General features: G+C 37.0%; 1 protein-coding gene across 1 annotated transcript in view; it reads left to right on the top strand.

Moving 5' to 3' along the window:
- Positions 1 to 22,583, top strand: part of LOC100893091 — a 34,386-nt gene that overhangs the window by 7,444 nt on the left and 4,359 nt on the right. The window contains exons 2-3 of the mRNA XM_003726504.3: positions 21,113 to 21,380; positions 21,905 to 22,101. Coding sequence (XP_003726552.2) covers positions 21,135 to 21,380; positions 21,905 to 22,101 — 443 coding nt within the window. The 5' untranslated portion in view covers positions 21,113 to 21,134. The remainder of the gene's footprint in view (positions 1 to 21,112; positions 21,381 to 21,904; positions 22,102 to 22,583) is intronic.

The following is a 22,583-nucleotide window of genomic DNA, read 5'->3' as shown; positions in this document are numbered from 1 at the left end:
TTTAATGTTATTATTATATCATTTCTTTCGAACCTCATTTAGCTACAAAACCGAGACCGCTATTGATTATCTCATTAAAGGCCCTATTTGCAGGCCAAAAAACGAAAAGGTTAAATTCCATTGGCATTTGAAAGATAATACTAATTGAGAACTTTCCTTAAAAACGGGCATGAAAAAGTCTTTTTGTGGGAAAATAACGACGTTGTCGAATCGAATTTAGGGATAGCAGTTATTTTATTTAAAAGTCTGATTTCAGACCCTTGAACCGAATATTCGTACGTTTTGTGCTGCGCTAAGATTCAATCAGTTTATTTTGAGCCATTACAAGAAGTGGGTTATTCATGTAGACAAATGCTCATGTACCATTTACAGCTCAGTTTATGTATGTTATTACCAAAGAAAAAATAAGTCACTCACTCACTCAATAGTGTCTGATAGTGAAGTCTAGCAAGTCAACAGGTTACCTTGCATAATTTGAATAATAGGACACTGATAACATTCAAATTTCACAGATACATACGTGACATACATGTATTTATAATTCCTGCAGAGTTCTCAAGAATTTGATGTTGGCTGCAAAAGGGATACACCTACCTTTAAACCCCGTTTTATTTTAAAGTATTTCCTGAGCCACCTGTAATTTTTTTGTAGGAGAAATCAGAAAACTTATTATAGTGTAGATTAGAATTCTCAAGCTGGTTTTCGATGATTGTTTTTGGGAAACCAAAGATAAATAAGTATTAAGTTGGAACAAGGTTTTGTCTTTTTCCTAAGGCGAAAGATTACCGACACTGACAAATGCAAAAATTATCTATTTATCCGCCTCTGCAGAAACACCTACATGGTATGAAATGTAAATGATCCATATTGGAAAACAAAGCTTTACTTTTCAAATATGATGCGGTCTACCGAGGTTAACCACCTAAATAAAAAATGCTGCCGCGGACCCCCGAAAATGATATGTTTCTGTATCGTAACCGCACACAGATAAGTCATAACGTGTTGGGGGCTCTTGGTAAGTGTTGGTACGGGCAGATACCATTTTTTTTGTCTAACCTCATAAAGGGCACCCCCCCCCCCTTAACACCCACACACACACACACACACACACACTTACCACTCTTGAACGGGTGTTAGAAGAACCCCATGGCTCCTTACCTTAAAGGTGTCAAATTTATGTACCAATTTAATCCTAAAACATTCAGTCTGCACCTTACCTGGAGCAGTTTTATTATTGTCACGATTAAGGACAATTTTGAGCTAATGTGTTGCTTCTTAGTGAAATGAACAAGTAAATCTATTAGTTCAGAATAGAGTTTCTTTTACCACGCGTTTTTTCTTGGATTTCCTCCTTAAACTTAAAGAGAAGTTTGAGTTCTGGGGAGAAGTGGAAAATAATTGTGGGCATTTTTATTGTAAAGTGTGGAGGAACATCACAGAAAAAACGTTCCCTGAAACGCATGGCTTTTCAAATAACAGCTTTAAAATGTTCGCCTCATCTTATGCCACATGTTTGTGTAGTCCCATATACATATTTTTGTGTACAGTGCTTGTTACTTTTACCAAGACCGTGCAAAATTTCTTATCATTTTGATGATTCCAGAACCTTGCAGTACACACCATTACTTAAATGTTACATGATCAACTTTTTCTGATCGATTTCACGTCGTTTCTTTCACAATTCAACCGCATGACCAGAACTCAACTTTATCTTTAACACAACTGATTTACATAGAGAAATATCATTCATGGGCTAGTTCCTGGTAACCGTCAAAAGTATACGTTCGAGGAAATCCCATAGAAACGCATGTTAAGTCTATAACAAACGTCATCAATGGGGTTTCCAAAAATTTAGACTTACGACGATTGTCAGAAACGGCCCCCATTCTTCGTTTAAAATAAAAACCAGCGGTTAATTTACTGAAACTCAGCCACAAATCTTGTTTATTCATTATATATGCAATTAATTCGGTAATTAAACCGGGCCAATCAGTATTTGCTATTATGCAAGCAGGTTAATTACTAAACTATGCAAGCGAGGCATGGAGTGAAAAACTCCAAACACCTCTATCAAAGATTACGTAATCAATCTTGCTAAATTTCACAAGTCCTTAATATCAAAGTCACATGTCATATGGATATCAAGCTGTTTTAAACCACAGGCTATGTAACTTATTACCAGGCATATATTTGCATATTGTTGTTTGTTTTGTTTTTTAAACATTAAATGCCTAAAGAGGGGCGTGTCTAATTATTGGTTTGGGGGATGCAATATTCTCCAACCGTAGAGGGCGTTATTTTTTCCGGTCTTGTAATATTTACATGGTTCAGCTGCAAGTTCTACTCATATTTCACATGCCAATGGACCTTTACACTAACGGGGAGGGGGGATTAAGCTACACTCCTTGAAGTTGACGTTGATATTTAAATGCTCAGTTCTGTTTTCCATTACAGTAGGTGATAAGCAAATAGTCATTGTTTTTAATCCTATCCGAGGGACACGATAACCCAAGACAAATGGTATACGATGGATACCCAATTGCACCTGCGCATTGACTTAAATTTGAACCCAATATCATTTCCTCTGTCAAATAATCCATCGTGCCCTCAAGGTATCGTGTCTATTTGGCGCAGTAAACCTAGTTTGGATATATTGTTTAAGTTTAATTGAAATAGCCGGTCCATGGTATGAATTATTTTTTTAATGTGGACATAGTAAGAGGGGAAAAAAAGCAAAATTAACGTACTGCAGACGCTGGAACATTTAGGCTTTCATACAATTGTACATGAATTGGTTTGGTCGGTTAAGCGAGACATTAATTTACTCAGCACTTTACTCAACGCTACAATTCACTCAAAACGTCATGAAATTCACTGAAATCTAAATCATGACAATTACCTGCCTGGTATTTTAAGTCTATTTACTGTCATTCTGGTGCAGATCGTGCCGCTTTGATGAGCGCACACTTACACAACGACCCTGCAAATTCCGATAACTTGATGCACTAACACCAATCGGCGCATTAACTATTTAACCAAACTGTGGGTAAATACTCTATGGGTACAGTCATTAGCACTTTTCTCACACCGGCTAGCCCTTTTAGTAATCAGTGCTTCAAACTTCAAGTTAGATGACAGTTTAAAGGGAAACATTCAAGGCTAGACGTGCAGCATTCGAGTAACACGGAAGATTGTGTTATGCAGTTTTTTCAACATTCATTATTATGTAGGCTTACTTTGCCCTGTAAAATGGCCTCAAACGTTCGAAGCAGCGTGCGCATTGCGTTGTGTTATTGTTGTTCCTTATTTTTGTTCGATAGCCGGACAGGATATTCGCCAAATATATTTATCGCATCATTCTGAACTACAGCCTCTTTGGCCCTTTTCTCATACCAGAATTAAAACAAAAATAGGAATTAAACATACCAGCCCATCCTTAACGCAAACTTGACACGGTTTCCACCGTTGTACGATGCTTTCTTACTGTGCCTTGAAGATTGTCTCTCAGACTTTCGGGTATGGGTATAGGGCATAAGGTATAGGGAATAGGGTCGGGAGTCGGTGACTGAGTGACTGCGGGGTGGTTACAACCGCAGTGACTTGGCATGTGTGTTTCTGTGTGTGCGTGCGTGTGCGTGTATGCGTGTATAAGGTTTTACAGATGTGTATCAACCAGCTATAATTATCTACGTCTGGGGGACGACCTTTAACGGACTCAGTTTCGAACCTGGGTCCGGTCAAAATCAGTTTGTAGGCAAAGAGAGAGGGCTAACAGTGGACATTGCCACTAGACAAACATGCTGCTACATAAATATAGTCACCCTAAGATAAGATAAGAAGCTTGCGTTTACTTGTAAATCAACCCTGAGACCAATTTCGAAGACCTAGTGGGGGATTCACCTAGAGTAATACATGCATTTAATAGTAACGTTACAGATATTTATGAATTTCGGTCGAATAATCTTCGGCAGATTTTTTCAGCTTTAAACGAAATGTGTGGGTTTCACAGGACCATGCTACTTTCCCTTGATAATTTATTAATGCATCCTAGTTTATGGTAGTGCAACCAAATTAGATACGGAATGATGGGCAGTCGTTCAAACTTATCAACACTTTTTAATATCTATGGGCAATGTAGTTTCGTGTGCAACAGGCCTATTATGAGCTTATTTGACGAGCTATTTGACGGCCAGCGTGTAAACAGATATCATTGTGTCGCCGTTTCGGATCGTACTTATTTCCTTTCGTTTTTTAATCAATCAGTGATTTTCAAAGGGCATATAGGTGGAGATGACGTTTGGCATTTGGAAGAGCCTCTTTCATGCAATATTCTAATAGAAGGGTTGACATTAGTCGATGCATACGCCTGAATTTCAGAGCTATAAATTGAAGAAATAAGTAGTGGTATTGCTAGTTTTATTAACAATTCGACCAGCGCATATTTGGGGAGACGATAATTTAACAATATATGTATTTCTTAATCAATGAGTTTGGGGTCCGGCCTTTTTCAATGCAATTTTCTTAGAAATGTTCTTAATTGTCATACGAATAATCGAAAGATATTTGTAATATTATTGATATACCAGTGTATTAGGTAACTCAGGTAAAACGTGCCACACAGTATCGGACTCACACTTCACTGTCAATAGCACTAAGAATGAGCACATATATATTTTGCCTTATATGTAATGATTTTAATTTTCCAAATTGTAAATCTTCGGTATTTTTAAATAGGCCTATATATTGTACAGTACGAGAAAACCTTAAATTTACCGACGAATGTTTATAATCATGATTTTGGAAAAAAGCCACTCGTGTTGCAGCGTGCAAACATTTTTTTCAAAAAGAATTTCTCCAAGTACTGGCGTTTGCCAATGCTGGTATTTTACTTTTAATTAATTAATGTGCTTAGTGCATGTGATTTTTTTTCCAAATTTGTAGCTATCGAGCAAGATTAAAAATTACAGATTGCAGATGTCGTAGTAAAGCATAATACGTGTTTTAGAATCACCGGAAGTTAGTGTGTCTACAAAAACTCTTAGGTATCGGAGGCACAATGCATAATGTATATTGCTATATTCAGTAGCGAAAATTTAAAGCAAGATACATGTAACTGGAGCATAGTACGAAGGGTCCGATAATTTGGCCAATGAGTCACGATTAGGAACAAAGGTATCAAACATGATAAGCTGCTCTCTTCTGCACATGTTTTATAGTTCATGGTTCGAAGACCAAGATTTAATCTTGATCTAAGGAGACACGAACGAACGAACGAACATCGCCCAAAGCATTTTTGGAGCTTTTATCCCAATGTTTACGTCTTAGAGTTCCATTAAAACATCTGTAGATAGAGCTTATACACGTACATATATTTTAAAGACATATCCATAGATTAAGGTAGAAGAAACGTTGACCAAAGTGGTCTACGATTAAATTCCAGCAAGCAAACTCCAGAAGTGGAGGGGCCGAGTAGATAGAGGGGGACAATGCTCCATCAACTTTCCCAATCATGCAAATAATCCTAGGCATTTCCAATAATAAAGAGGTTCCCATTTCATCATCAAAAGGTGCCCACGTACACCAGATAAATTTCCATGAATTTCATGCTAGAGGGTGCCCTATTTACCCACAAAATACGAGGTGTCCTCTAAGCTGTATTGTCCAATTTATTCTCCTTTCGAAATTGCACATCGACCAAGTCAACCAATGGGTGAGAAATACAAAGGAAGAAAACAAAAATTGTACAGCTAATGGTGAGCTTATGGCAGAATTACAACCCCCATACAGAATGTTTAAACAATCGGAATATATATATATTTATATATATATATATATATGAGTATACATATACCCTTTCTGGTCACCACTTGGTTGCCATGAATCATGCTCTATCATCCATGTGCCAAAGAGACTTGTCTTACCATGCTATGTCAGACGCGATTTCACCTTTTTTAATGTCATTAAATTTTGTGATTTTCCGAATTGTTTGGATATTGTTTTTGATTCGAAGATGCTTCCTCTTGATTGGACCAAAGTGCATTCGGTTGATTTTAATTCAATTGAACAATTCGTCAGTCACGGAAATATAATTATTAAAAATAGAAATATTATTAAAAACAGAATTATAAATATATATGTATATGCTGAAGTTTGTTGATATGAATATATATTATTATCTAGAAACTCTTATCATAAACGTAAAGCTTTCTTTAAAAGAATGGAAGGGGATTGGTGGTAGGAAAGGTCGGGAATGCATTGGAAAATGAAATCACGTGGTTTGATATCCCTGGCTGGAGTGAAAGCAACAGCTCCATTCTACTCAGTGAATCCGCTTCGGTTCTCTGAGTTTTATGAGCATAACTCCTTAAATTGAAAGGGAAACTTTCTAAAAAGCACCTCTCATTTAAATTGTGCAAGACAACATCTCCCGGATCCAGTAATTACCAATATCGGGTTTCCCGTGTAGCATACAATCACCGCTAATTGATATTTTGCTTTAATTCTGCTTTGCAAACCTGAAACCGGGAACTCATAGAGAAGGCAACTTTGCATGCATTATCTTGATCGCCCAATTAATACATTTTACCGAAATTAGTGCGTGATGAGAATGAGTGCTCCATTCATATACTCTAATCATTCAATCCAAGGTTATACGATCGCGGCGTTTTACCGGGTTTTGCCAGACGACTTCAGACGAACGTACTTTTGTCGCTCTGAGCTGCTATCTATAATAATTGTAATCGAAGCGTCATAAATTGTATGCAATTCCTGTTATCGTGAACCAAGAGAGCATTTTATTTTTTTATTTTTTTTTGGGGGGGGATAAGTTAGAGTTTGACAAAATAACACCATCCTTTGATTTCAAAATGGTTCTCGTCAACCGCGGATTGATTACAATTTTTTTTCTTCTTTTCACACTATGGCATGTCTCTCCCCCCCCCCCCCTCTCTCTCTCTCTCTCTCTCTCTCTATCTCTCTCTCTCTCTCTCACACACACACACACACACACACACACTCTCTCTCTTTTTTTCTCTTAGAGTCTCTCTCTTATCTCGCTCTCTCTGCATTATGTCTGCATCTCCATCCCTCCCTCTCCCTCTCTCCCATGTATCCACCACTATACCCCCCTCTCTCTCTCTCTCTCTATCTCTCTCTCTCTCTCTATCTCTCTCTCTCTCTCTCTCTCTCGCTCTCTCTCTCTCTCTCTCTCTCTCCCTCTCACTCTCTCTCTCTCTCTCTCTCTCTCCTCTCACTCTCTCTCTCTCTCTCTCTCTCCTTTCACACTCTCTGAAAATACATGTCACACCATTTTCAGGGAGGTACTACTAAGATTTATTGATAATTAAAAAACGTTGGCATGGTTGGTAGAAAACGAAAGTATCAAAAGTACGTAGCCTGGTAGCCGTAAGAGTCAATTTACTTTATAATGAATCATCACGATGATATAATGGCTCTATATTATTGACATCGATGACATTTACAACGTTATTCATCCTAAGTACGTTTAATGAACTGGATATAAATCTGATTTGAAGCAATTAAAACCGAACAAAACACATATAGCAATCATTATAATATACAACAGGAGCAGCATAATTGTTAATTCTAAAGCACTATAGGACAGGGAGTAGTTTCAAACGATAATTTTAGCCTTCCGTAATAACCAGCTGTTTCCTTAATTTAAATCTAGAAATTATAAGAGTATTTTTAGAAGTACACGATTTCCCTTAATTGCTGCGAAAAGTTATATCATCGACCTGCAAGTGTTACGTACATGTTGATTTCTAAATACTGCTCACGGGGGGATTTGGGAAATCTTCGACTAGTCAACAAAATGTCATATTACACCATCTCAACGTCATCGTCTGTGTAAAGTTTGTCATCCTGCCAGAATGAAGACGTAACATGCTCTTGACCAATCGCATATTTGTATTTCCCCAGGTCATGTGATATACATGTAGTATGATGGGTGTCACGTGGTATCATACGTTCAAGGTGAGCTTTGGAGAATGTCTGGAAGATGTAACGAAATGAATGGCTATTAAATTCTATTTTACATCTAATTAAAGGAATATAACAGTTTATCCACGACGTTAATGAAGAGGATGCCCTCCTTAGTGAAATTAGAAAAGTGAGATTAATCAAGAGAAAGTTAGGAAATTTAAAACCTGTACTCTAACAAAAGTGGCAACTAAAATCTTTTTTTAATTCCATTAATTAATTTCCATTTTCTTACCTATCGATGAAAGAATAGTTTTCTTTAATACGTGCATGGGCTGATCATCAAGGTAAGTGTCTTCATAAGATTGATACATTTGTTATAGAGAACTTGATATATGGAATAAGCAGATGGGAGTTGACCTGGTTCGAAATATATACCATAGAGTTTCCAATTTGTGTTTCATTGATTGCAAATTTAAAAATTCGTAATTTAAATATTTTCTGGGGATTTCCCTCAATCTTTTCTTTATTTTTTTCTTTGATTTTGTGCTTCTGTCAAAATCAAAAAACTTTCAGGGGAATTTACCTTTCAATGGAATTTTGATATAATTTTCCTTACTAAATATAGAATAGTATCTTGTGTTCGTTTTTATTTATTTATGTCTTCTTATCGTTTGACTCAGTATTTGTTCCAGAACGTTTAAATATTTGTTAAACATTTCTAGAGGTCGTATGAATCGATCCTCTAACTTCAGAAAAAACAAATGAGACATTTGTTTTCATAGCAACATCACTTGGGCGCTAAAGCTTATAAGAAACCAATAATTGGGAGAATCTGAAACGGGAGGATCTGAAAGGGGTATGGTATGGAGAATTGTTGTATGCTTGTGTGGACGGGGTACAGACGAGTTGGACGTATTGTTGGCTGTTTATGAACGAACTAGGGTCGAATTATAGAAATAAGTCCAGTCCGAGCCCGTCCGTGAAGTCCTTAAACAGATCGTAAACAGTTGCTACTACGTTCAACTCCGTTCGCACACAGTTTAAGCTCGTTTGGCAACATTTTCGAGAACGTAGTGAGAACTAGTTTGGTGTGATGGGGGCATAAATACAATGGTAACATGGGATTTTATGAAAACAATGTTGATTTGAAGGTGTCTCTCTGAATGTATAAGTTAATGAATCAATAGATTAAAAGGATTAAGACAAAATTTCTAAAGTGGATAAAAGCAATCAGCATGTAGAAATGAACGAATGAGTGAACAAATCAGACAGCATTACAAAAATAAATCTAATCTAAATAGCAAATTGGAAGAAAACCAAACCATAAAGAAACGTTAAGTCCATGCCATGATTATGAAGCTTAGTTCAGAATTCAAGATTTAGTCTAGTTCCTTGAAGAGGTTTATCTGATCAGTAGTTATTTCATAAATTGAATTGTAATTGTATCACATTCAAAAAGGCTGTTTACCTGTAAGACTTTCGCCTACTCATTGCTGCAGGCATCATCAGACTGACGTGTTATCACCATTAGATGGGGCACCTAGATGGGGCTGCCTGCCGTAGCAAACAGTGTTGACAAAAGACTTAACTCCGTTTCGTTGACAATCGGCCATGCACAAAGAAGACGAAAGACTTGAGTCTTTTGTCAACTCATTTTGTTGCTACGTACGGCAGGCAACCAGTGTAAACGAACTCATTTGGTCAAATTATGGAAATGCAAGAATTACTTTAAACAGGCAGAACTTTGTTATTCCTAGCTCATTTTTCCTGATTGGGATGTCATATGAAAGGGCAAAAATTGAACTTTCTAGAAATGTGACTTTCTCTTAGAAATTCAGATACCGCCCGCCAAATGACTTTTAAGTTTCCTCTCTTCAAATAGTTGTTATCGCTCATGCGTGAAATATGCATAATATGAGTTGAATCAAATGAAAGAAGAGGATCTAAGCTTTACAAATATGTGTGATTTATTAATTATAATTGTGATTAAGTCATGATAAAACATCGATAATTCTCGATTTCGTTTTTTCTGGGACTTTATCACAAGTCTCTAAGCCCTCTACAATAATGCAGCATATTTATCCTGGCTTTAGCAGAGCAGCTGTCACGCGTTCTGCGTTTCAAGGAATAAATTCCTACCAGGTCCCAATTTAATCCATCTGGGTGGAGTGTGGCAAATGTAGAGCAATGTCTTGTCGAACAAGGATATGTGAGTTCATTAGTGCCGCAGCGGAACTCTAACCGCGGACCTTGTGATCGACAGATCTACTTTGTCGCTACTGTCTTGTTGAACGTTGTGCCGGGGAGTTTTCGAGGAGCGAAATGATTCATTTATATTTCATTCTGTATTAACTATATTTCAGTATAAATTGATATTTTCACGATTATAATTATAATTTGCCCCAACTTATTTCTGTTGCTCGCTAAATTTCGAAACTGAAAAATGTACGTTTGTTTATGTTTTATAATTTTTTAAATCTTGAATCATATGAGCGTAAAATGACGAGTGCGTTATAATTGGGATTATGAATACGAAATAAATTATCGCTATCGATGTACAATGGCGCGCTCGCGGTACATGTTTTTTGCATTCGTGTTAATAGTGTAAGTAGGTACGCGTCAAAAAGCTATTTCCAGGTTCCTCAGTTTTTGTGACGGCAGCAACAAAAGACAAGAGAAAGATAAAAACAATTTATATCAACGACAAGAATTAAATAAACAATGGAAGGCCATTTTCTAAACTTCGAGAAAATGATGGGCTTAACTTTAGAATGCTCCTCCAAAGTGTAATGGGTCCATTGGTCGCCCAACGAGCCAACGAACCCTATATTTTAAGTCCCATCCGTCAGTATTAAAGACGAGTTTTTGCACTTGTCGACGAAAACAACCAAAGAAAGTTATTATTATGTCTATACTTATACTTGCTCTTGCCCTTCACACATCCAAAAATATTATATTTAGTATGCTTAACTATATTTTCATACTTTTTTCGTAATGATCCACTCTTGAAATCGCTTGAAAATCGTAATGAATAACTGTCATTACTGTTTGAAAATAAAGTACACGCACACTTTCAATGCCGGCATGCACAGCGCAGCCACGCAAAAAGAAAACCGAAGCGACTTTGTCACCAAACTATCCCAGAGTGCACATGAAATAGGACCTGAACGTCACATACGGGTATTTTTTTAATATATTGGCGATAACGAGAATGTATGTTCTTTTCCAATTAGAGCTTTTTCCACATATTTCAGATGATAAGAAATTGAAATTCGAGAAGTCTAGTATCATTTTAATATTATCTGACTTATAATGGGGGCAGCTTATTTACCATGCCTATTTGAGCTCTTCATTTTTAGATTCCAGTGGAATACGATATCAAATTGATAACCCTTTTCCTACAAAAGGCCTTTGTTTTATTGATATTTAAGTGTTATGTCATGCACGCGCCAACTTGAACCTTCAAGAGCTTGCATCTTGTTTTACATATCGAGGCCTATTTGAAATAATACTACATTTTTTTAATAAATTTATTTGCTAACAAATTTAAAGAAAATACAAATGGAGAAGTCAGAGTGTATATAACATGAACATTTAATACACACATAAACATCATGAATATCAAAGGTAAGTCAATAAATCATGAAAATAATTTGTTTTAATATAATTCAAGCTTGTAGAATAGACGTGTGGTATATTATGAGTAGGCCTGATTACAGATGTTCATCGATTTTGTATACCAAGTGTACGTGCGACTGCATTGATCGTGTAATACACTCACATGGTTGTGTCAGACTCAACGACAACCAAAAAACTGTCTATTATGCGAGACCTAACTTTAGAAATCAGTATCACCTGTCTAGATAATGTTCTTTCTTTGGAAACATTCAAGGGCAATAAGTGGAAAATTGTTATATTGAATGACCACTCTCGATTTAACCGCTTTCTGAAAATGACCTTTCCAGGCGTGTTTGAGGGAGAGAAATACAAATTTGGTCGGAATTCAACTCCCCCCCCCCCCCCCACCCCCACACTTCTTTGAAACGGTCTAACGATGCCCCTGCGTGTGTTTTTTTTTCTTCTAAATTTCTCACAGTTACTCTGTCTATTGTTTTGGTCACAATGTGTATAAAGCTGGGTTGAAACCAGTAATATATCAAATAATACTAATACTAATGTTAGGTGCCATATAGTTGGTAGGTTATCCAACATAGAATGGAAAACAAAATATATCTCTTCTCAGAGATCTACATCATAATAACACTGTCCATTTCATGATAGTAACCCCACCCCCCCCCCCTCCACACATACACACTTCTCCTTCCTCAATGGATAGATCCCCTCCGCCGCTGGCAATAGGTTGTCCTTTCAAAAGCACATGTCATACGCGAGGAATTATCGATCCCATTAATGAATGTTAAAGGGAACCTAAACCCAAAGAATAAGTGTAGGTATTCTGAAAAATGAGATTTATTCCTGCCCTTTCATGTACAATATTTCTTACGAAAATGTACAAGTTATATATAAATGAAGATATTCCTGGCATGATGTGATGCCTTTCAGCATGATATGGGCGCAGCCATTTTCTTGAAAATGTGACGTACCTGTTGAAGTTGTACATGTATCATGCACCAAGCCTTAGTTGGAAAGAATTTTTAAATCAATAACGAAACCTTTACTTTTCAATTTAAAAAATAATAACTGAGATGATAGAAATGATATTAGGTGAAAAATAAATATTAGGGGCACAATTGTAACAAAATTCATTTATCAATACTATATTATAGCCGTTGACAAATCTATTTCATTTATGAGAAACCTTCACCCCAGAAGAGCACTAACTTATTTATGCAATTTGCGTTCTGGCAATTATAGTACAAAGGATAATAACAGGTGAATGAAATGCTTTATCACCGCACACACCTGGGAACGAAGCATCCATAAATTTGAAGACATTTAATTGATAAACGACTTCGCATAGTACGTCACGTTATCAAGAAAATGGCGATGCCCATGTCGTGTTGAGAAACTGTACTTTATTTTTGCCTTATTCCTCTCTCATAACGTTTGGTGGGGAATGTTGTAGATTTATGGGCAATAATATAATAAATCTCTCAGTGTAAGTAAAGTTATTACTTGGGGTTCGGTTAATATAGAACTATGAAATTGAGTGACTGGGTCATATATCTTTAGAGCACTGGCGGATTTAAAATAGATATTCATTGATTTTAAAAACTAACTTTACTTTCATTATTGCAAAGTTGAAACTTTGATCCGACAATGCTATCAAAATTCAATGCTTGGAAACATTCGAAGTAATGATTATTATAAATTACAAAACGCTTAAATACAGCCCCAGCATAGCACCTGAAGAGCTCTCCGAACGCTGCTGAGATGTGTGTGATCACAGTATGGACATGATTTGCACAAGTAGACGATGTCCCATGACATCTAACACATTTTCAGTGCTGTGTTTTCATCTTCTCTTGCCGTTCTTAATATCATTCCTGGTTTTTTTTTTCAATTTGAAAGTCTGGTTTCTTTGATTGTTAATTAACCCCTATCCTGTGTATTTACAAGCTAAAGATTTTAGTTATCAGAATCGGGTCATATCCCCTTTTGAATGGTTCGACATGCCATTACATTTATATACACAAAACTCATTATAATTTGACAAATAATAGCCTTGCAATTATTTTTATTCTTTATGGGATGTCGTCTGCTTGGGCAGTATTGGTCCATATAGTGACGTCATTGAAATATCGTTATTTTTCCAGCGAATCTCTCGTATACCCCAGCTGCTATGGAGGTGATTGTATTTGTATTTTTACAAATCACCCGATATGTAGTTGACCTAAAAGTAGTACGATAACCATATGTTAACTTACCAGTTTCTAGTGATACATTAGTTGACATATTTATGATTTTCTTTGAATTTCACCTTTAAGGGATCGACACGATTGAACCCAGCCCCCCCCCCCCCTCCCCTTTGAGGTGATTACCATTTTTGCTAATTTAGAAATATTGTGCCCTATCTTTTACATAATCCTGGATCCGCGCCTACTCGTACAGATTAGAAAGAAAGATTTTTCGTCAAAAATTGTATAATTGGAAAGATTAATTGGGATAATATGAAGAGGCGAAAATTATTTTTTCTTAAAGCTCTTAATCATGAAAACATATCGGGCTGATTCCGACTACCCTTATTGTTTAATGCTTTTCCCATAATCAAGATAAGTTATGGCCCGTCATATCAAGCAATCCTTTCGCAACAACATATAGTTCAACATATATAGTGGTATACAAACTTACAAAAAGAATTATCGAATTTTGAAGGTCGAATGGCGACCTAATGTCATTAACAAGTCATTTTCTTGTCTATAAACGTGATAAATGAGACCTGGGAATCAATATGAGGTCAAGTAGAGTAGCAAAGTATCGAACCCTATGACCAATAATCATCATGAGACCTCGGAATTAGCGAGTTAAGTTTGATGTTAAAGGGTGAAGAGTTTCTATGGTAGGCCATATAAGAACACAAACAGATGATGCGTTTTATCGGAGATGGTATAGCTCTCTAAAGTAGAGTGATGGTCGTGCGAAAGTTTATATGTGAACGACCTGTGATGTAATAATGAGGTCCTAGGTTCGATCATTCATCCTTGATCGGTTTCTTACACCCTTGGACAGATGTTTTGCTCACTTTCGCCAATCTCAAATCAAGTGAATCGAATGGGTACCTGGACATTCTAGGCAATAATTACAGCAGGGCCCTCAGGAACAGCAGAATGTATACTTATAAAACTATCCTGGGTATTAAAATGAGAATATACATTATCTTATAATAACAATAAAAATGATATTACTTTTATCATTGTTATTTAAATTAATATCATGAGAGGTACATTATCATTAATACTCTATATTCGTGTCTTTTAGCCATGAATTCGTCCCGGTTTATTTTGCCCCTCGCATAGGATTAAAGCTGTACATAATTTGATACTGTGGAGCTCAAAGCTGTACTTTACAAATAAACATTCTGCAATCTTCTGTTTTATAGAATTCGGTTGAAATAAACCACCTTCCGCCGACCAGGGGTCTATCCTGAATTTCGCAAACGTGGGGACAAAGAACAAAAGAATAATGCTAACACCCTTTCAAATGATAATATATACACAAAAAACATCACGAACAAGCCCTACAAAAATCCTAGTAATTGGGGTATATCAAATTCAGTTTTAAAAGGGGTACGGGTCGGTAAGGTCCGCTCCATTCAAAAGAAAACCTTTCACGGAACCAACCCCCCCCCCCCCCCCCCACCGGACCGCCACCCCCGACAATATAATTATGGGAGGTTATGTTCTGTATCATTATCATACCTAAGAGCCTTCATCATTATCATTTCAAACGGTTTGATGACGAAAGCGATGATGAGTAGGCGATGCGGAGGAGGAAAGCCTCGAAGCGATCCGATGTCGATCGTAAGCTCGTGGTCAACCATCCATGGAATTCATTAGACATGAAAACAAGCCTCCAGCTCTTTCAGGTCACCCACTCATCTGCTCTCCTCACCGATTTCGTTTAGTACTGGGCCCAAGAGCTCATCGGATTACAGGGGGAAAATCATTTGAAGACACCCTAAGGATTGTTTTAGGAACAGTGTCATGTCGGGTTGATGTGGGTTCTTTTTCTAATTGATATTATTATTATTATCTTTATTCGTCTTCGCCTTTTTCCTCTTGATTTTCTTATTTTTCATTTCCTTCTCCTCCTTCTCCTTCTTCTTATTTTTAAAATATCGATTCCGAGAACCACATTTCCGTACTCCTGAAAGTAGACAAAGGTTAAACCGAATTGTATAAATGATTAACTCATCTGTTTTACGAAGCGTCAAGTGTTAACCAATTTGCCTCGAACAAATTATTCATAATCTGTCATAAAAATTGAACCTTGATATGAAATTAGTTTTTAAATGAAATTTGAATTAGCGATGATATTCATTTATTTATTTATTGAGTTATCAGACTGTAACGGAAATAACTTGGGATGGCGAACTTAACACGTGGCGCTCCATAATTCATGTGACGATATGTAAAGATTACGTTCATACATTAAATATGCCCCCCCCCCCTCTCTCTCTCTCTCTTTCTCTCCCACTCTCTTTTTCTATCTGTCTCCCTCTCCTCTGTTATTGTCTCTTCTCTTCTATTCTCTTAGCTCTGTCTGGCATATCCTTCTCACTCACTCATAATTCTCACCATTTCCTTCAATATCCCTCTTTCTACACTGTCGCTCATAAAGTTGGAATATTTTAGTTTTACCCCAATTTATGGAATTATCTTAAAAAATAATGTTAAAATAACAGATCTAGATAAAAGTATACATGCTCTGATTTTATTGAATGATAATTTGACAATGTGTGTTTTGCGTGACTGCTAAAGCATGTGTATGCTACTATGCTTATCAACTAGGGGATCTACGCCCTTAAGTTATAAATGACAGTAATGAGGATTAAAGGGCACTAATATAGCACATCGACACGGTTTTGATCCTGGGGCCTCCCAGTTACGAGGCCATTGCTTTGTCACTGAACTATGACTGTACGCAGCGGGGGCTAGGGTAGGGGGCAGTTTCCATAAATAAAAATTAAAAAAGAAAATGCAATAAATTTTCAATAATTTATTGCAATTTACCCCGGTTCCCAACGTTAAAAAAAATCCTCTGTGTGTCCATGCCTTGCGCCATAATGCATGGCCGCCGAGGGAATTTTTTTATGTTGGGGACCGGTGTCGATGTGCTACATTAGTGCGCTTTTGTGGGGCATTAATCCTCATTACTGTCATTTATGACTTAAGGGCGTAGGTCCCCTAGTTGATAAGCATAGTAGCATACACATGCTTTAGCAGTCACGCAAAACACACATTGGCAAATTATTATTCAATAAAATCTGAAAATGTATACTATTATCTAGATCTATTATTTTTTAATTATTTTAAAAATAATTCCATAAATTGAGGTTAAACAAAAATATTCCAACTTTATGAACGACAGTGTATATCCACTGAACTTTTACACATGGAGACGTCCCATGTTGTGCATTTTAGAATAATAACTGCTAAAGTGATGTCAGGTGCTTCATAAATACTCTTTGTATAGAGTCCCCAAAAGAATACTTCAACATGTGTATCATAGAATGTGCCGCTTGAATGGTGTAGGCATATATTCTGATTGAATGACTAGTCCACATATTAATATGCATGCGTTTTCAGCCGTGTCCATGTGCTAACACATTTTAAGGGCTAATGTACTTTTTGCATTTAATCAATACAATTATCGTCTACAAGTTAATGACTGGGTATAACGAAATGTATTTGTTATATGCATGTATGATTAGCCGATGAATGGAGATAATGTATGCCCCTGTGTCGTTGGTTTGAAATGCATCCAGTTTTCCGACAATCCCGTGGCAAATATATTACAGATTTTATCAGTTTCGTGGCACAACTTGGCACAACTTGGCACTACGCGTGGACGATTCCCCGAAATTACAAGGGCCTACGTGATGGATACAGCAAAATGATTTAGTGGCTATACCTTGATTTTAAGGCAACTTCGTTTGTCTTATATGGAGCTGACGGTGTGATGTTTTTCTTGAGGGGGTGACCGTGCGTGATGTGTTATAGATACCCACTACGTTACATTCTGACAGCGGAAGTAGATAATTGTTACGTTTATTGTATGCTTAAAATCAACTTAAAACCCGATTGGAAAGACGGTTCCCCCCCCCCCCCCCCGCCCCTTCCCATGCCCATTGATTCAAGTGCCCCTCAAAGGTTTTGCCCAGGCGACGCGTCGCGACGCCACTAACCGCCGGTACGTTTCTAGACTCGGTATTTGTGACCAATTAAGCTTGACATGCTAAATTGAATTCGACCGAACGCTAAAACGCGATGACACCCATCAGGGTACTCAGATATACATGGATACATTCCCTAGGGGAGGGACTTTCATGTCACTCTCTATAACTCATGCATGCTATGTCAGCTGATTCTGCAAGTAATTTCTTTGAAACATTACTCGAGGGCTTAAAACAATTATTATCTAGGATAGAGCGATGGATATTTTGAAGTAAACAGTGAGAAAAGACAGGATCCAGAGAAAGGACGTGGATGTGTTCTTGGAGGGACGGATCCAGCTTTTCAAAAAAAAAAGGGGGTACAATCCGGACAAAAAGACAAGCAAAACATGTAATATATTTATATATCCAGGGTGCCTTTTTTGTTTCGTGTATACACTGTGAAAAAGTAGGGCAATATTTTCCAACACATTGCCAAACGTTGTGCCAAAGTCAACCCAACCATCCATTGGGCAAATTGTTTCGTATTTTGCCCAACAGCTGGTCAAGATTTTCCCAACAAGTGGGCTACTGTAGTCAGGCAGTTGAAGGGTCATATCTTTGCCTAATTGTTGGTCAAAATACGAAAAAAAAGTATGCACGTGTGAAGTAGGGTACTTACGTTTACCAATACCACTGGGCAAAAAATTGCCCAATTGATGGTTGGGTTAACTATTGGCACAACGTTGGGCAAATTGTTGGGAAAATATTGCCCAACCTTTTCACGGTGTACGAAGGAGAGGGCAAATTTCGGGGCTGTTTAAAGTGTTAATCGAGAATTTGACACTATGCACAAAATATGACAGATTATACCAGGAAAATTATATTAAGTTTTAAACATTTTAAAAGAAATGATATTGAGGATAAGTATTTATTAGTATTTGTGATGGTGACTCAATATATATAACATACTATACATACTTAACACTAGCCATACAAGTAGGTAGGATTTGCCTCGATTAAATTTAAAAAATGAGGGGGGAGCATGAAGAAATTTTAGGGGCTTGAGCTCACAAGCTCCTCTCTTAAACCACTACTGTTGTTATTAAAGAGGCAAATATTAGGCGATCGGTATGCAGGTCCAGTATGTTCCCTATACTCATGTAACCGTTACGTCAGGGAAGTATAATTTGGGGGACATGCAGACCATACAGTTTCACCCAAGAGTGATATGACTTTAATAGTGGCGTAGACTGAGTCGTCCTGGGGTGTGGAGGTGGGTTGCATCATTTGGGGACACGCGTCGTACTAGGTGAATAAAAAGATTGTGAACAAGGCATCCGATAAGGGTATGCGGAGGTGTGCTACCCTCTTCTTTTCTCGTCCCTTTCCAGTCATCTTTCCCCATCTCTCTGTTTGTCTATCGCTCTCTCTCTCTCTCCCTCTCTCTCTCTCTCCCTCTCTCTCTTTCTCTCTCCCTCTCTCTCTTTGTCTCTCCCTCTTTTGCCATTAAATTGGGGACACGAACTCCCTTGCTCCCGCTCCTATCCCCGAGATATAGCGATATATTATAGCCAGTACAACGGATAAGCTAGTAGTAATAATATTTTGAGGGAACGCCTTAAAGTCAGGGAGATTGACAGCCTCATTAGCATCCATGTATCGTCCATGCGATTCTTTTCCAAATGTACTCATGTTTTGTTTTCAATGACGTTCGTTGTTTTTACCGAATAAATAATAATGATAATAATAATAATATCTATATATTATGCTAAATAAGGATATAATACGCATCGAATCTTAATCTCTTAAAAACTAGGCGCTCTGTATAATATCGTTTCCAGTTTGTAGTTTCCATTTTGGTTTTTCATCATGCTATTATGTTCTTATCATTTTATTTCTTCTGTACTCACTTCTTGAATTTTGTTTATATCCATAGCGCTTAGAGACTTAATTGTGATTTGCGCTATATAAAAACTGAGTATTATTTTTATTATTATTATTATCGTTCGATGCCTTATGCCGAGGATTTTATTATTTTGTGTAGGATAGTCTCCGGTAAATCTCCCTTTAATATATTCATTGATATTAATTATGTATGAATTCCTCTTACGCACTATTAACATATTTGATTTAGCCTTACATACAGTATTATCGCTGAAATAGGAAGTAAACAATTCAATTTAATTAAAAGTATTACTTCATTAAAAAATCACATACAATATAATTATACACATTGAGAAGTGTACTGGATCATTAGCTTCCGAAAATGGGTGTACCAATAACATAAGTGACAAATGTGGAAAATACAAACCATTAAATGAACAATATAACAAAATGCAAGACGTAAACAAGACATTACAAACTAAAACACAATTGTGATACAAAATGACATAATTTAGATGGTAATTGTATGCATCAGGAAATTCATCTACAGTATATGTGGCAAAAAGACACAACTTAAATTTCGACTTGAAATAATTGAGTGGTCGCATTTTTAATTAAGTTTTCAATATTGTTCCATAATATCACCTTCTTTTTGTTGTTTAAAATTTACCTTCCGTAATTTTACACGTGAATATGGCCAAAAATAATATGTTTTTGTCTTGAAATCTCATTTGGATTATTATTTTTCTTTCTGTTTCTTCATTTTGAGTGCTGTAGGCACACTATGACCTACTTATAGAGTAATGTTAATGAATTTTCATCAATTCTCGCCAATACGCCGAAAATGCCCGGATGTAGCCTCTTGAACGTAATCTCGAGACCTTTCGATGTACGAATGCATTGAATGAACGTCACGGAATCCGTCCCGTAAACTTGGTGACAATCGGCCGGGTACTACACCGGTTCTGCATCATCATGAAGTGTGTAGCCTTTGATATGACGTCTTCCATTTACTCAAACCGATTTACACCTACTAACTCAAAATCAGACATTATATCAGAAAGTTATGGATTTTTTAAATTCACAACTTTTCATGAAATACTTCAAATCTGTGAGTCAAATTAGCAACGCAGTCTCTAATAATTTTCGGCGTATTGGCGAGAATTGATGAAAATTCATTAACATTACTCTATAAGTAGGTCATAGTGTGCCTACAGCACTCAAAATGAAGAAACAGAAAGAAAAATAATAATCAAAATGAGATTTCAAGATAAAAACATATTATTTTTGGCCATATTCACGTGTAAAATTACGGAAGGTATTGTAATTATCATCATTATTATTATCATTATCCTACTCGTTATCACCATCATCGTAATAATCGTAACCTCTTTCAATACTATTTCTAAATATATATTGTCTGCCATTTTTTGTTTTACTTCTCAGCAATAACTTCTCACAGGAGACGATGAATGTCGCCGCAAATATCATCCTCCTGTCTATCATGACCTTGTTTGCTTCACGACACGTCCACGCCTACAGGATAGCACGGCGACGTCGAACTGGTGCTCGAACCACCTTCCGACACACGACAGCCGAGTCGGCTTCAACAAGTATGCCCCAGTGCGACCCGGCGACGTGCTGTAGTCTCAACGCCTGTCTTAAATACGTGATACATCCAAAGGATTTATGTCCAGAAAAACAAGATGAAGAAGTAAGTTTTTTCAAAGAGCCTGAGAAAAGGGTATTCCTTTAATACTTCTTCGTTTTCTTCTTCTTCATCGTCTTTTCCCTTCTTTCTTCTCTCTCTCTCTCTCTCACTCTCTCTCTCTCTCTCTCTCTTTTTTATCTCTCTCTCTCTCTCTCTCTTCCTCTTTTTCCTAAATGTAAATGGAAGTCACCTCCATTTTCATGAATGTAGCTACACATTTTATATATCTGACACTTTCGACCAACCTGTCCGGAAGACACCCACAGAAGTTTTCCTTTAATATGGAGAAAAATTTATCCCCGCTCCTATTTCCTGCGTCATAGATTAGATTTTTCGATTAGAATTTCAATTACAATTATATTACATGACTAAATTCTCTTAGTGTGATAATCTTGAAAGCTTATGATCGTACCTACGATATTTGTAATGACGACGACAAAAATAAAATAATAGATTAAACCATTTAAAGTGAGGTTTTTATAACTATTCTATTATGGGTTTATCTCAACTCTATTTATCTTCTACAGATTAAATTCCAACGTGATTCGTTATTGCCCGATTCCACGTGGCCTTTTATTCGACAGACCTCTGAAACCGGTGTCCGCTTCCCACCTTGGTTACCCGCCTCATCGTCATCCTCATCATCAACGAAATATCACCACGACTCCCCCTTTACACACCTCACAGAAGAGCAAGAGTTTATAGCGCGGACTTATTACAGCAGGTAATTGTGAGCTCGTGTAAAAACAATGAATTCGCTTAAACGTAGAAATGATCAAACAAAAAAGTATCATTTTAAGATATTATTACATATTATGTCAATTTGTGAGAGTGGGTATTGTATAAAGTGTCTACAGTGAAGTTATTCGCCGGATTGAATGAACGATGTACCAATTAAATCACTTACACCCACAACAAAAAGTGAGTCACCCTTACTCAAATTGATGAGTCACTGGTTTGTCCGTAGAGCGAAACACTTGAAGGATCATGTGAGTCACTATGACTCGATACAAATGAGTCTTATTTATCTAAGAGACTCATTTGTATCGAGTCATAGTGACTCACATGATCCTTCAAGTGTTTCGCTGTACGGACAAACCAGTGACTCATCAATTTGAGTAAGGGTGACTCACTTTTTGTTGTGGGTGCATCATGACATAGACCCCCCTACTCCCTAGGCCTATCACACACATACCATACCATGCC

Source organism: Strongylocentrotus purpuratus, unplaced genomic scaffold (genome assembly GCF_000002235.5).
Source record: "Strongylocentrotus purpuratus isolate Spur 01 unplaced genomic scaffold, Spur_5.0 spur5_scaffold_9, whole genome shotgun sequence".
Taxonomy (NCBI): domain Eukaryota; kingdom Metazoa; phylum Echinodermata; class Echinoidea; order Camarodonta; family Strongylocentrotidae; genus Strongylocentrotus; species Strongylocentrotus purpuratus.
This window is presented reverse-complemented; position numbering and strand designations above follow the sequence as displayed.